We start from the raw sequence: 13,747 nt of genomic DNA, 5'->3' as shown, positions 1-13,747 counted from the left end.
CATTTTCAGAATGTGTGACAATGTAAAAAATAAGGAAAATTAAAATAATTTTCATATTATTGATTATAGAATTATAATCAGTGAACTTAGTTGTATAATTAATGCAAATGAATTATTTTCAAATGTAATTATAAATTAATTTTTTTCTCGTTTGTTTTAAACGATTGCAAATAATAAATGAACTGAATAGTTTCTAACTATAAATAATTCGTTATAAGATAATGCGTCGAGTTTATATATTTAAAAACACAGTGTAATATTGAATTCCTTGAAATACAATTAAAAAAATAATAATTGTTATTGAAAAGAAAAATTTTTCAATTCAATAAAAATATTATTGCTTATATTAATAATATTAGCTTATTTCCTTATTTTTCTTTAGAAAATTTTCCTATCATAAGTGATAAAAATAGATATGTATATGTGACAATTTTTTTTTTTTTTTACTGAAAATATGACGTAGATTTTTGTAATAAAGATACATGATCGTTTTGAAAAATAAGATTTTTTTCTCATTTTAAAAATTCTATATATATTTCAAGAGTAGATTTAACTTTGTTTTATTAATTAAAATAATTAAATAATAAATTAGGAAATTTTACTTTATTTTTAAAAATGAAATAATTTCTTGAATATTTCAATTATTTTTCTAAAGAAACTACTGCTGCACTTTGCTTTACATTCTGTCTCGCTTTTAAAATTATTTCCATTTCCTTGGCATCCTCCATATGTAAAAGAGACACATTTTCTCTTAGAACCAACATATCCGTATCGTAGAAAGTAAGCTTTACATAGTCCAGTTTCCAAGGGCAAGTTACACACTTTTAAAATATTTAAAAAAATTTTGATATTTGAAAATTATTATTTAGTTAGATTATATATTTAGTTCAAAATAAATATTTATGTTTATTTAAAAATTATATAAGTATTTCATTTTTTTCTTAACTTACCATTATCGGACAATATCATTTTTGGCAATGAAATAATACAAAAAATGAAAAAGAGGATAAAAATTTTTTGTTCCATTTTTCATTTATTTATTTAAAAATATTTTTTAATGACATTTGTGTTCGATGACTATTTACTGTATTGTCTTAGTTTCTACTAACGTGGTATAAATAAACAACTAAAACTCGTTAAATTGTTGATTACAAAATTGTTTGCAATATCGCATGACTCGTATTTAATACTGGAACTTTAATTAATTTACTTTTACACTACTGAACAGGAAAAAGTTTCTAAAAATATGTTTTTTAAATTATTTGTTATATAAGTTTATATTTTTTTTTATTAAATTTTCATTTTTTTTTTAATAATTTTTTTATTTTTACTTTATTTGATAACATAAATGAAATTATTACATTCTTTGAGATTTTTCTCTTATTACGTTAATAAAATTTCGATGCGGAATTCCATACAACGTTTGTAATAAACGATTAGAAAACAAATTATTTTTTAAGGAAAAAAATTAGAAAATTTTTTAATTTTTAAAATCTATACGATTAATTGTTCAAAGTTATGAAAAAAGATAAAAAAAATTGTTCATGAAAAGTAATTGAAATTTAAGGGAGAAGTTCAAATTTTAATTTTTTCAGAATTTCGAGTTGTATTTTAATTAAATTTAAAAAAAAAATTTTTCCATACTCATACTATGTTATTGAATCAACAAGACTTTCGTTAAAATTATATAAAACGTAATTAATCCAAAAACAGATTCTGCATTGGAATTTGTAAAGTATATTAAATTCTATAAAATTTAGTTTATTTACTTTTTTAATATTTTAAAAGAATCTTTATCATAAGAGAAAAAAGATAATTCATTAATGCATATATTATTTTTTTAATTGAAAACTTCATATTAGATTTTTTATTTGATATAGAATTTCATTAGATAGAATTTTTTTTAGTCGAATTATTTTTTGACAAAATTTCCGTAAAACCAATTTTTCATATTACAGAAATCAAAAAAAATTACGTTTAATTATATAATTAAAGGGATGAAAGAAAAATTGCGTTTATAAGAATTTTTATTTGTTCGAATCAGAATGGAAAAATTTATATAAACTTTATTAAAATTAACAATTTTTTGACAGTTTGAATGAAATTTAATATTTTTTCAAGAGATTATTTTTCACATCTTATTAAATGTGTGTATGTTTTTAACGAATTTTCGTAAATGTTGTAGTATTAAGTTTGCCGAGGAAACTGGCGTTATCAAACAGATAGTGTCACAAAGCTTTCGCTTAGGCAGTGTCACATATTCATCAAGGAAAGTAGATTCTGTCTCTACTATATATATATATAAGCGAACTTATATATATTTCACTACATATAATAACGTGTACCATCTTTGCTCTAACCTATAGGATGTAATTCAAGCAATCACTGATGCATTTCATATTATATCCGCGTCATTTACGTTGAACGGAATTTCATTTTATACATCAAAGCTGATATTTTATTTCCCTTTTTTTATGAAATAATAATCCTTAAGTGCATATAATAACTTTTCAATCTTTGAACTGATTCAAGAATAAATTTCCAATAACATATTTTTATACTCTCTTTTTTAGTTCTTTTTTTATACTTTATTTTTTTTATTAAAAAAAACTGCGCTCTGCCCAGAATAGATTTATTTAAAAAAGCTCTATATGGGCTTAAATTACAGTAAACTTTGTTTATTTTTTGATGCCATATGGCACTTTTTAAATATTAAACATGGAGGACCATAAATGTTAAAAAAAAATCTTCAATATTATCGAAAAAAGTAATATTTTTTTAAATAAAAGGTTAAAACTTTTTTTTAGAATAAAAATCGATTACCGGCACAGAAATCTGCATTATTGACTGATGGTAAAAGCAGGAAAATGATGATATAAAAAATGACCGACATAGAAATTTACATTACCGACAGATGGATTAAGAGGAAGAATTTTTTTAATTTTGAAATTTGTTTTACTATCAGTCGGTAATGTAGATTTTTATGTCGGTAAATTTGTGCATCAGCTTTTTCCTGGTTTTACCATCAGTCGATAATGTAGATATCTGTGCCGGTAATCGATTTTTATTTTAGAAAATAAGTTTTAACCTTGTATTGAAAAAAATATTACTTTTTTCGATAATATTGAAGGTTTATTTTTAACATTTGTGGTCCTCCATGTTTAATATTTAAAAAGTGCCATACGGCATCAAAAAATAGGCAAAATTTGCTGTAATTTATCCCTATATAGAGCTTTATTTAATTAAATCTATTTTGGGCAGACTTTTTGATTAAGAATGCCCCATATGTTTTATTTGAATCCTTATTTAAGTTCAAGATGATTTAGAATAAAACAAAAAAAAAATTGGTTTTTATTATTCCAAGACGCGTAATCCCAAAAATTCTATATCATTCTCAATTTGTTTAATTATATTTCAAGAAGTTTAAATTTTTCAATTTATAAAGTATGTAAAAAAATATCTATCACCTACAGATTTATTCACACTCCCCATGAATTTAAGATTTAATGTTTATTTCTTTTACTTTTGTATTTAAAACAACTATAGTTTATTCATAAACTTCGAAGGGCGACATGAATGATGAATGGATTTTGAAGGATTTTACTATTCACACTAAACATGCAACTTTAACATTAGTCTGTGTTATTTTCAACCTCTGCTATAAATGTACATGTATATATATATATATATATATATATATATATATATATTCAAAAGATTTTGTTAAAAGAAAAAAAATACGGTTTCTATTTTCTAATTTACGACAAAAGGTCCACTAAATTATCTATAAGAAACAAATTTCTATTTTCCAATTTGTAGAGAGCTGTATGTATCAATTCTCTTAAACGTCAAAGCTCTTTAGAGAGGATTTGCAGTTTTTTTTCAAAGAAAATTCCCTGAAAAGATCACGAGATATTGAAAAGCAGAAAGGTGGTGCACACACACTCACACGCACACACGAGAGATTCTTTGACACTTTTATGTTTATTTATAATGTTGAGTCGATGAAACCAATTTTCAAGATTACAGTTTTCAGTGAGTCTTTTACGTATGTGATCTTTTTTTCTGTACACTTTTTTGTTTGTTTAAAAAAAGAAGAAAGATGTTTTTATTTGAGTTTTCTTCGTTCGGATTTAAAAAAAAAGAAAAGGGAAAGATTCTTTTCATTACGGTTGTTTAGATTTTTTTTTCAAAAAACAAGTTCTCTAAATTTTTTTCTTTTTATGTCATTTGAAAATATAGCATTTTTGCTTTGATGAAAAATGAATAGAAAGACTTTTTATTTCTAAAGATTCACTTATAATTATAAGGTATTCCACGCCAAATCAGACACCTCTTTGAATTTACATTTCCGATTTTTTTGAAACTTTAGTTTTCTTTTTATGTACTAATTGATGCTAGCATTCATGATTTTTTTCAATTTTTTTTAGCAAACCGTTTACGAGATATGAATTTTTGTAAATTTCAGAATTTTAATGATTTTTCATTTTTGAATGCTCATAACTTTCTTAAAAATGCATTCAATTTTAAAAGTTTTTTTTTTTTATTGTGTATTGACATGGTATTAATTTTGAAGATTATGGATTTTAAGAATTGAAAAACAAATTTTAAAGCAATTTTTCATAGACTTGGGTCATTTTTATAATATTTAAAAATATCGTAAAAGATAGCTTAAATTCGACTTGCAAAATTTTTTATAAATTAAATATAACTTTTAAACCATTAAAAAGATGCCATTTTACTATCTTGTGTACAAAATAACAAAATTTAAACTATCGTTTAAGATATTTTTAACTATTTTACAAATTTTCAAAGTCTATGAAAAATTGATTTAAAATTTGTTTTTCACGGGACCAAAAATATCAAATCAGGTTATTTAAAAGGGTTTTGGGTCCACATAGGGTAAAAGGTACAGTGACCGACACCCAGACAGTGAACGACACCTGCTATTAAAAACGATAATAACTATAAAAATAATAATATTTAATTAAATATCACTAGTAAATTAATTAATATACAATATTTAAAAACTTATACAGTTTATACAAAATTTTATATGTTTATATTTTCCTCAATATTTAATACTTTCTAGAAAACTAACCTCAAAAAATTTGCTTTATTGATTACAAATTTTATAAATATGAAAAAATTGTTAAATAATTATATTTTAAAAGCAACTTTTTTTGTACATTAAGTCTGAATAATAAAATTTATGATAATACTAATAAATATCATGTTACTTAAATAGAAGTTTAAATATTTTTTATTTTATTAAAGGGTGTCGTTCACTGTTTTCATACCATACATTTTTAAATTAATATTATAAACTCTTATCAAGGTGTTTTTTAATTTTAAACTTGTGTACTATAAATTTTAACCCAAATCTTTTATTTAAAATTTATTTTATAACTAAATCTTTAATAAATTACGATAAAATGTCATTTAAAGTTGAAAGTATGCCCAGGGTGTCGGTCACTGTACCCCTTACCCTAATACGTTGAAAAGTATTTTTCAAGGCATTAGTTGGATTGATAATCTTAAAAAAAAATAATTTGACATTTTTGGTCCTGTTAAAAACAATTTTCGACGTTTAGCATCGACGCCAACTTCATGGAGGTAAGTTTTAAGTATTCAAAAATCATTAAAATTTTAAAATTTTGAAAAATTCATATCTCGTAAATGGTTTGCTAAAAAAAAATTGAAAAAAAATCTCAATTATTACTAAAAGAAAACAAAGTTTCAAAAAAATCGGATATATAACTGCAAAATATATAGAATACGTTTGCCATGAAGATTTTAAATCATATTGTATAAATATATGTCATAAAGTGAAAAAGCATATATAGAAGGATGGAAGAGAAGAAAATTTCACGAGGTGCGAAACCTACATTTTTCCTCTCATGTGACTTGGGAAGTCTTGAGAGAGAAAAAGAGAGAAGGCAAGAATATAACTTTTGTGACAGTCCAAAGCTCTCCGAGCCCATATCCTCTAATGCCACGTCTTCGTAATATCGCTTAAAACGAACTTTTCGAACGAAACAGTTTCAAGTTGAAGAGTTAAAGAGTCACTTATATCTATAGATACTCGAAATGGAAAATGCTCTTTAATTGCCTTCAGATTCTTAATATGAAATGTTGAAAATTCATTTCTACATTTTATTTCATCTTGAATGTTCGCGTAATCTCATCGTATTATTATGAATTCACTTATGTTTCAAAAGAATATAATTCTGTATAAATATAATTATAAAAAAAATACAGTTTTGCACTTGCGTAAAAATTTATTTATTGTACATTTAAATTATTTGAAAGAAAATTGGGTTTTATTTTTAGATTCTTTTTCCAATTTCACTACTATAAACGTTATCGAAAAAAGTTTTCTTTTTACGTAACTGTCTTTTCTGTCAGGTTTTACTTCCAGCTACTATTTTCCTTAGATTCCTAAGATCCCATATTGTCACTTTAAAGTCACTCAGTATAATTTGTTTAACTTCTTTTCTGTTACTTCTTTCTGTTATTGCTGTACTTTTTTTATTGTTGTCAATTTATTACCCTTTTAACACTCTTAGGTGTATATAATTTTATTATTATTATCGCTGTAAATTTTATTTCTTATCAAATTTAGAAAAGAGCAAAATTATTTTTTTTTCACAAATTAAAGAAAAAAATTCACCATTAATGAAAAATAAAATTTGTTATTTTCAATATTGTTCGCCAAAACATTAAATTTCTAAGAGTTGAAGTTACCAAAAGATGGTATTTTTAAAATGTCAAATTGAGGACACCAATGCAATAACCAGACGGACGCTCGGACCGGCCGCGCTGAAGCCAGTCAACGAATGAAAAAGTCGAAAAAATTAAAATTCAAAATTTTGATTTTTGAAATATACTACGTTGTAGAAAATAAAACTGCGCATCTTTTTTTCCTTTAACTTTTTTTTGTAGAATGAATAGTTTTGATTGCAGAAAACTAAATATTTTCAATCAACAAATTTTATTGAATTTTTAAACACAAAACGTTCCAGTTCCGACAAATATTAATGAATTTACTTCAAATTTGGTATACTCACGCATTTAGGTCTAGAGAAGACGATAGCATGATGAAAAAGTTAAAAACCGTAAATTATTTAATTATTTATTAATTTAAATAATAACTTACCTGTACTCTCGTTTTCCTATCTTCGTCGACAAAAAGTCTGTGGGGAACTTTTTCGTTGAAAAAACTTCCAGTGAGACATTTGTTCCTCACATATCGAAGAAGTTTTGTGGAAAAATTCAGATCGATTTATTCAAAACTGACGAAGATACACAATTTTTAATGAAAAACACGCAACGCTTTGGCTGATTTGTGTGTTTATATTGCTGAACATCTACCTTACCGACAATGTCGAAAAAAAAAGTTTCAATCTTCTGTTAATTCGATTATTTGGTGATTCAAACTTGCAGAAATTCGATGTTTTACTAATACCGAGGGGGAATTTACTAGTTAAAAACGTGTACACTTGCATACCGGTATTACACCTCATATTACCCTTATTACTAAGTATTACACGTTATTACAAAGTATTACATATTATTACAGAGTTTTTTGCGTTATTACATCACTGTAATAACGCTTTACTACACGTTATTACATAAGTGTTACAGGATGAGTGTACACATGACTACCTGAGTAAATTCCCCCTCGAGTAATACTCAAAACAAATTTTAGACTATTTTATAAATAAACAAATGTTGATTGTTATAATAGTCTATTAAAATAATCAAATTTTCTTTAAAGAGAGAAAATCAAACGCAAACGCCGCATAGACATTGTCAATGATCTTTTGGACATGTTTATTCACGCGTGAAATTTTGTTCTTACAAAAATCGCGCTTTGGAAAAAATCGATTTCCATCTTTTTTTTTCACGTGAAAATAGGCGTTTGTCTTTGACATCAAGTGACAAACGACACGTGTGTTATTTCCACTTCAAGCTGTCAAGACTCCAAACCAGTGATGGGAAAGAAGGACTTTTTCGAGGGGTGTATATATATATAGATGGAAAAATTGTGAAAAAGACATGCAGAAATAAAAAGAGAGAGAAAATCTATATAGTGGGATGATAAGGTGAATAGCTATAGAAGTGGAATAAGAAAAAAAAAGTTGATAGAAAAAAAAGGTATATGAAAAACCATCGATCAAATTCTCTTGAGTCTCCTATCGACTAGACTATTTCTCTCTCGATCGTGAGGCAGGAACTAATGATAACTTATTTTTAAAAATGCCTTTTTTAGAGTGAACAAAGGAGTCGCATCCTTTCGCTAAAGAGAGATAAAGAGAGGCTGTTCTAATGCTATTATGTTGCCAGGGCACTTTACTTCTATTCCTCAAAGCAAAGAAGAGTAACTGATGAAGTTACGTGTCGCTAGCGAAAACCAAAGAAATTAATAGCCTGCTAGAAAATGGACAACATTGTTGCTTGTTTTTGGACATGGTTGATCAAGAACAATCAAATTGTTGGTGGAGAGTCGAGAAATGTAGACCACACTAACCTGAACGAGACAAAGTAGTCCTCAGGGACAGAAAATGTTGTGTGCAAGTGAGAAAAATGATGACTAGAATGCACTACACCCCAGAGTTCTTATAAAACTTAAAAAAAAGAGACACACAGTTCGGGATTTTCAGTGTCAAGGGAAAAAGTCTCTTTATAGGATACATGACAATGATTTATTTCTATCAAATCTAAAGAAAATATTTTCTATATATTGTAACGAGGCATTTTGTCGTGTACAAATGACCTAAAAATAATAAAGTTAAATAATTATTTTTTAAATAAACGACACCAGGGTGTAAATCCAGCCATAATGTCTGTAAAATATTATAAATTATAAAAATTGTTTTTTATACTCACTTCATTTTGTTTAAATAATAAATTTTCGTATTAACAAACCAACTTGCCAAAGTCGTCAGATTAATAGTCGACTTATAATAAATAAATTCGGTTCTGATTTGTCCTTTTGTTCGGTTATGAAAAATCTTGCGAGGCATTGAGGATTCTCGCCGGGTCACAAAGACCTTCCTCGTGTATATATATTTGGATGAGAGCCCCGAATATTTAAGAACACCGAAAAGAAGAAATTGCTGTCTTGTTGACGATCTGTCAAATCAATACTCGCAGTCAAGTTCCTATGGACATCTCGGATCCGGGATCAATCAATTTAACAACGGATAGTGCAGGAATCTACGTTACCGATGGTCGCATATCGGTTATCGATCGTGGATAAAATACTATATTGAATATTAATTAATCTGAATGACATCGAGAAGAGAGGCCACTGTTTAGCGACGCTTTCGAGTTTGACTCGTCAGCCATTTTACTCTGATTCTCATCCTGGTGTCAGTACAGTGTGATTCGTGTTTTTCCTCTATTCTTTCTTTTTTTGTGAAAACCAATTAAAAATGTAATAAATTGTATATTGTTGGACGAGGCGTCGTCGTCAAATGGGCGGTGAATTCCCAAATTAATGAATGGTGTTTCATCTTATCTCCCCCTCTCCGCGGTTTGTTAGAAAGTTTTTTCTAACATTTTTCTGAACTAGTCTGGCAATTATTAGAAATTAATTAAATTAATTTTTGACTATTTTCACGTAAAATATCCTGGCCCTAAAAATAAGTTATTCTCTTTAAATAAAAGAAATCATAATAAATAAAATTAACCTTAAAGTGTAGATAACGTTTTCTTTGATTAATCCTTGAATCATCAATCAATTAACCTTATTGTTAAATTTAATAAAAATAATTATTTAAATTAGGCTAATTGATTAAAGATTAAAAGTAAAATAATTAAAATTATACAAGTAAAATAAAAAGAACATTATATTATATATGGGGTGAAATTTCTCAAGTGATATGCAATAGCAATACTGTGAACATTGGATTTTTTACGATGCTGAAAGTACGCAACGTTTATTGTCAACGATTATAAATCAAATTTTATTTAATACAGAAAATTATAAAATTGTTTACCTAAAAAATATTTTTTTATAATTTGTTGATTAAAAAAAAATACAAGAAATATTTTTTAGACAAAAAATTGTAGAATATTTCATTTTAAAAAATCGTTTATCGTTGCATACTTCAGTTTTGTGGTTTTTTTATAAGAATCATAACAATTGTATAAAAGGATGTAAAAAATTATGACCTATACAATTTCGAAAAGGTTTTTTTTTTATTTTTAAACAAGTGTTTTTAAATCAAAGTTTGAAATTAGAAATTTACTAGATTAAATGAAAAATATCGTTTCAATATTCCAGTTTTAAAAATCAAGAAAGTTATGCTTGAAAGCAATACTTGTCCTCGAAGGGTTAATTTGTATATTAAAAGTATACATTGTCAGATACATTTTAAGGGGTAAAAAAGAATCCTTTTTTTAAAAAAGAATTAAAAAATATTTTTGATTTTAAAAAAGGAGTAAATTTTCCATTTTTAGTAAAAAAATTTTCCACCATTTCGAAAGAGCAGGAAGAAAATTTTCGAAAACATATTACTAAAAAATCTTGTTTAAAATTTCAGTCTTGTTCAAAATATTAAATATCAAAAATGCATGTTTAACAGGTTTTCAACCCCTCGTACATTTTAGTTTACATGCTTCCATTGTTTCGAAATTATTTGCATTTCCTAAGCATCCTCCGTATACAAAACTCACACATTTTCTATCGATATTACTGTATGCATATCGAGTTCTATAACGTCGACATGGTCCCGGATCTATCGGTAAATCGCAATCTGTAAAAGCAAATTTAAAATTTTTATTTGGTGTATTGTGGTATTTTTGATTATTTATTAATAACAATAATAACCTCAAAAATCAAAATAATCAATCAAAAAAAAAAATTAATAACCTAATAATATCATAACCTAAAATTGAAAAAATTTTCACTAAACATTGCAATTAAATATTCCGAACATTTTAAATAAATCTTTAGGAAAGTTTCGGTGTTGTGGGGGCACTGTTCAGGAAAAATGATGTTTGAGATTATGTCAGAAAAATAAAGATCGGAAATTATTTATTAGATTTCAATCCCCATGTTATTGAAAATTTCTTCTTTCTTTTTTATTTAGCAAAATTTATTGAACTTACCACTTACATGAGAGTGAGAAATTTCTATCATTGTTAGAATAAAAATGAATAGGAAAATTGTTAAAATTCGATTATTCATTTTTGTATTTTTTTCTCATACAAAAAAAATTCTTTATTTTCACAAATATTTTTTTCTTTTCTCTTATTGAAACGATTCAAGCTATAATAGAATGTAATAAAATTTTTTGAAGATTATATACTCGAGTAACAAAAGCAGATACGTATTTATTGTTTCATAAACCAATTTTTTTTTCCTGGTGATAATAATAATTTATTACATATTGATTTAAGGCTATCCAATTCTTTCCTTACTTTATGTTATATATGTTACTGAGTGTAATAAATAAAATAATAATAATAATAATAAAGCTGGTAATAAATAAAATAAACAGGAGATGTTTTAAGTTTTTAATTTTTAACTAAAAAATTTTTTATTATAAACTATTTGAGTTTATATTTTCTATTTTTCTATTCGCGACAATTGACGTTGTCAGTTTATCTAAAATTTTAGTTACATCTGTTTGCAAATTAAAAATCATTAGTCTTTTTTCTTAAATTAATTAAAAAAAACATTTTTTTATTTTCAACGACGAACGCATTTTCTTTTACACTCTTCTTCAGTTGGAAAATTATTAGAATTACCCATACATCCACCATAAAAAAATATTATACATCTGTTTGCAATACGGTAGTATGCCCATCGTTCAATACGTTCGGTACATGGTCCTCCATCTATAGGTTGTCTACAAGCTTTAAAAAAAATAATAATAATAATTTAGAAGTAATTTAAAAAGCCTTTTTAAATTATTTTCTGATAAAATTTGAACTGTTACTAAATTCATTAATAAATAATAATTTATCTCTAAAAGTATGCATTAAATTTTTATATTTTGTTTTTTTTATTAAGAAATAAAAAAAAATCTTTATAAAAAAATTTTAATTGCTTTTAACTATAATTTTTTTTTTTAAATATAAAATTGTCTCCTTTTATTTAATTAAACTAAAAAAATTAAAAACTCAAATTTTGATAAAATTTAATTGACTTACTTCTTTGGGAAAGAGACAATTCTGGCATTGTCATTAAGTAAACAATAAAAAGCACAGCAATAATCTTGTAATTCATTTTTTTCACAATTCTTAAAAATCGATATAATAAATAAATTTTTATATAAAATTATACTATTTGCATTAATAAAAGAATTACGACTAATGAATTTTGAGATAAATTCGACGACTTTAAATAGTCATTGTTGAGTTGATGATAAAATAATTTATTTATAAGGGGAAAAAAAGCTGTATGGCATCTTTATTGTGACATTATTTATACTTTATTATTTTACACGATTTCTTTAAAAATCTTTTGTTCTGACAAATTTTCCTTTTACAATTTACTTTGTAGCACCAATAATAAATAAACATAAGTGAAGATTGACAGATAAACGATTTTGCATTTTCTTTTTTTATAATCTTTTATATGAATTTTCTACACTGAAAAGAAAAATTTATTTGATTCCAATAATCAATTACTTGATTATTATCAAATAAATATTTATACTAAAACCATATAATTTTTATTTGAATTAATTTCTGTATTTCAAACAAATACCATTTAATTGATTCAAATAAAAATTATTTCATACAAATAAATATTTATTTGTTAATAGTCAAGTAACCGATTTTTTAAAAATATTTTTTATAATTATTTAATTTTTTTAGAATATCCCAATTTTTAATATATATTTTTTTTTACATTGTAAGAATTAATTTTTGACTATTGAAATAACATTTCAGCAGGATATTTACTGAATTATAAATAATTTTATCTTCTACATTGTCTTTCACATTCTTCTTTAGTTATGAAATTATTTGCATTTCCTTGGCATCCTCCATAAATAAATAGATCACATCGTGCTTGAGAAAATACATACCAATATCTTGGAAAAACTCCGTCGCATGGTCCCCTGTCCTTTTGTAATCTACAGGCTTTAATATATGAAAGAGGAATTTTTTTTTTTTTATTATTAATAAACCATCTATTTAAAGTACTTTGAAATAAGAAATTTTTACACTGAAAAAAAAATTTATTTGATTCAAATAATCGGTTACTTATTATCAAATAAATATTTTTATTTGTATCAAATAATTATTATTTTAGTCAATTAAATGGTATTTGGTTCAAATAGAGAAATTGTTGGTTTAAATACAATTTAGTTAATTTAAATAAATATAATATTTGCTTCAATTAAATATTTATTTAATAATAAAGTAACCGATTATATGAATCAAATAAATTTTTTTCAATGTAGAAATTATTCAAAAATATTAATAATAATTTTATTGAAAATTGAAATATTGTATAAAACTTACAAGGATTAGGAGCGATCACTTTTGACTTTGAAATAATAAAATAGATTATAAATATAACAAGAATTTTGTTATTCATTTTTCTAATTTTATTATTATTGTTTATAATATTACAAATTATTATCTTTTATCAAGTATTTTATAAATGTTTTCAGCAAAATTATTGAACAACTTTGTTAGATCCTTAGCTTACAAATGGCATATTACAAAACTTAAGAAATGTTCGCTTTTACAATTTTCCTTATTATTTATTAATATTAAA

The 13,747-nt window shown here is 24.7% G+C and overlaps 4 protein-coding genes and 1 long non-coding RNA gene across 6 annotated transcripts in view; 1 reads left to right on the top strand and 4 right to left on the bottom strand.

Annotated features, from left to right (window-relative positions):
- Positions 1–13,747, top strand: part of LOC127290259 (beta-1-syntrophin) — a 634,564-nt gene that overhangs the window by 231,263 nt on the left and 389,554 nt on the right. The gene's annotated exons all lie outside the window — the stretch shown is intronic.
- On the bottom strand, positions 587–1,165 carry LOC127290270 (uncharacterized). The gene is made up of 2 exons (XR_007844278.1): positions 951–1,165; positions 587–821 (listed from the first exon to the last, which is right to left on the bottom strand). It is a non-coding gene; the product is annotated as an uncharacterized LOC127290270 (long non-coding RNA).
- Positions 10,211–11,296, bottom strand: LOC127290267 (trypsin inhibitor-like). The gene is made up of 2 exons (XM_051318741.1): positions 11,122–11,296; positions 10,211–10,766 (listed from the first exon to the last, which is right to left on the bottom strand). The coding sequence occupies exons 1-2, from the start codon at positions 11,198–11,200 to the stop codon at positions 10,600–10,602; spliced, it is 246 nt and encodes an 81-aa protein (XP_051174698.1). The 5' UTR covers positions 11,201–11,296; the 3' UTR covers positions 10,211–10,599.
- On the bottom strand, positions 11,516–12,373 carry LOC127290268 (kunitz-type kappaPI-theraphotoxin-Hs1e-like). The gene is made up of 2 exons (XM_051318743.1): positions 12,169–12,373; positions 11,516–11,871 (listed from the first exon to the last, which is right to left on the bottom strand). Exons 1-2 carry the CDS (start codon positions 12,242–12,244, stop codon positions 11,705–11,707), a joined length of 243 nt encoding a protein of 80 aa, XP_051174700.1. The 5' UTR covers positions 12,245–12,373; the 3' UTR covers positions 11,516–11,704.
- Positions 12,888–13,665, bottom strand: LOC127290269 (trypsin inhibitor-like). The gene is made up of 2 exons (XM_051318744.1): positions 13,489–13,665; positions 12,888–13,104 (listed from the first exon to the last, which is right to left on the bottom strand). The coding sequence occupies exons 1-2, from the start codon at positions 13,562–13,564 to the stop codon at positions 12,941–12,943; spliced, it is 240 nt and encodes a 79-aa protein (XP_051174701.1). The 5' UTR covers positions 13,565–13,665; the 3' UTR covers positions 12,888–12,940.

The sequence above is a fragment of the Leptopilina boulardi genome, unplaced genomic scaffold (assembly GCF_019393585.1).
Source record: "Leptopilina boulardi isolate dan_hultmark-lab unplaced genomic scaffold, ZJU_Lbou_2.1 LbouV2_58, whole genome shotgun sequence".
NCBI classification, from domain to species: domain Eukaryota; kingdom Metazoa; phylum Arthropoda; class Insecta; order Hymenoptera; family Figitidae; genus Leptopilina; species Leptopilina boulardi.
This window is presented reverse-complemented; position numbering and strand designations above follow the sequence as displayed.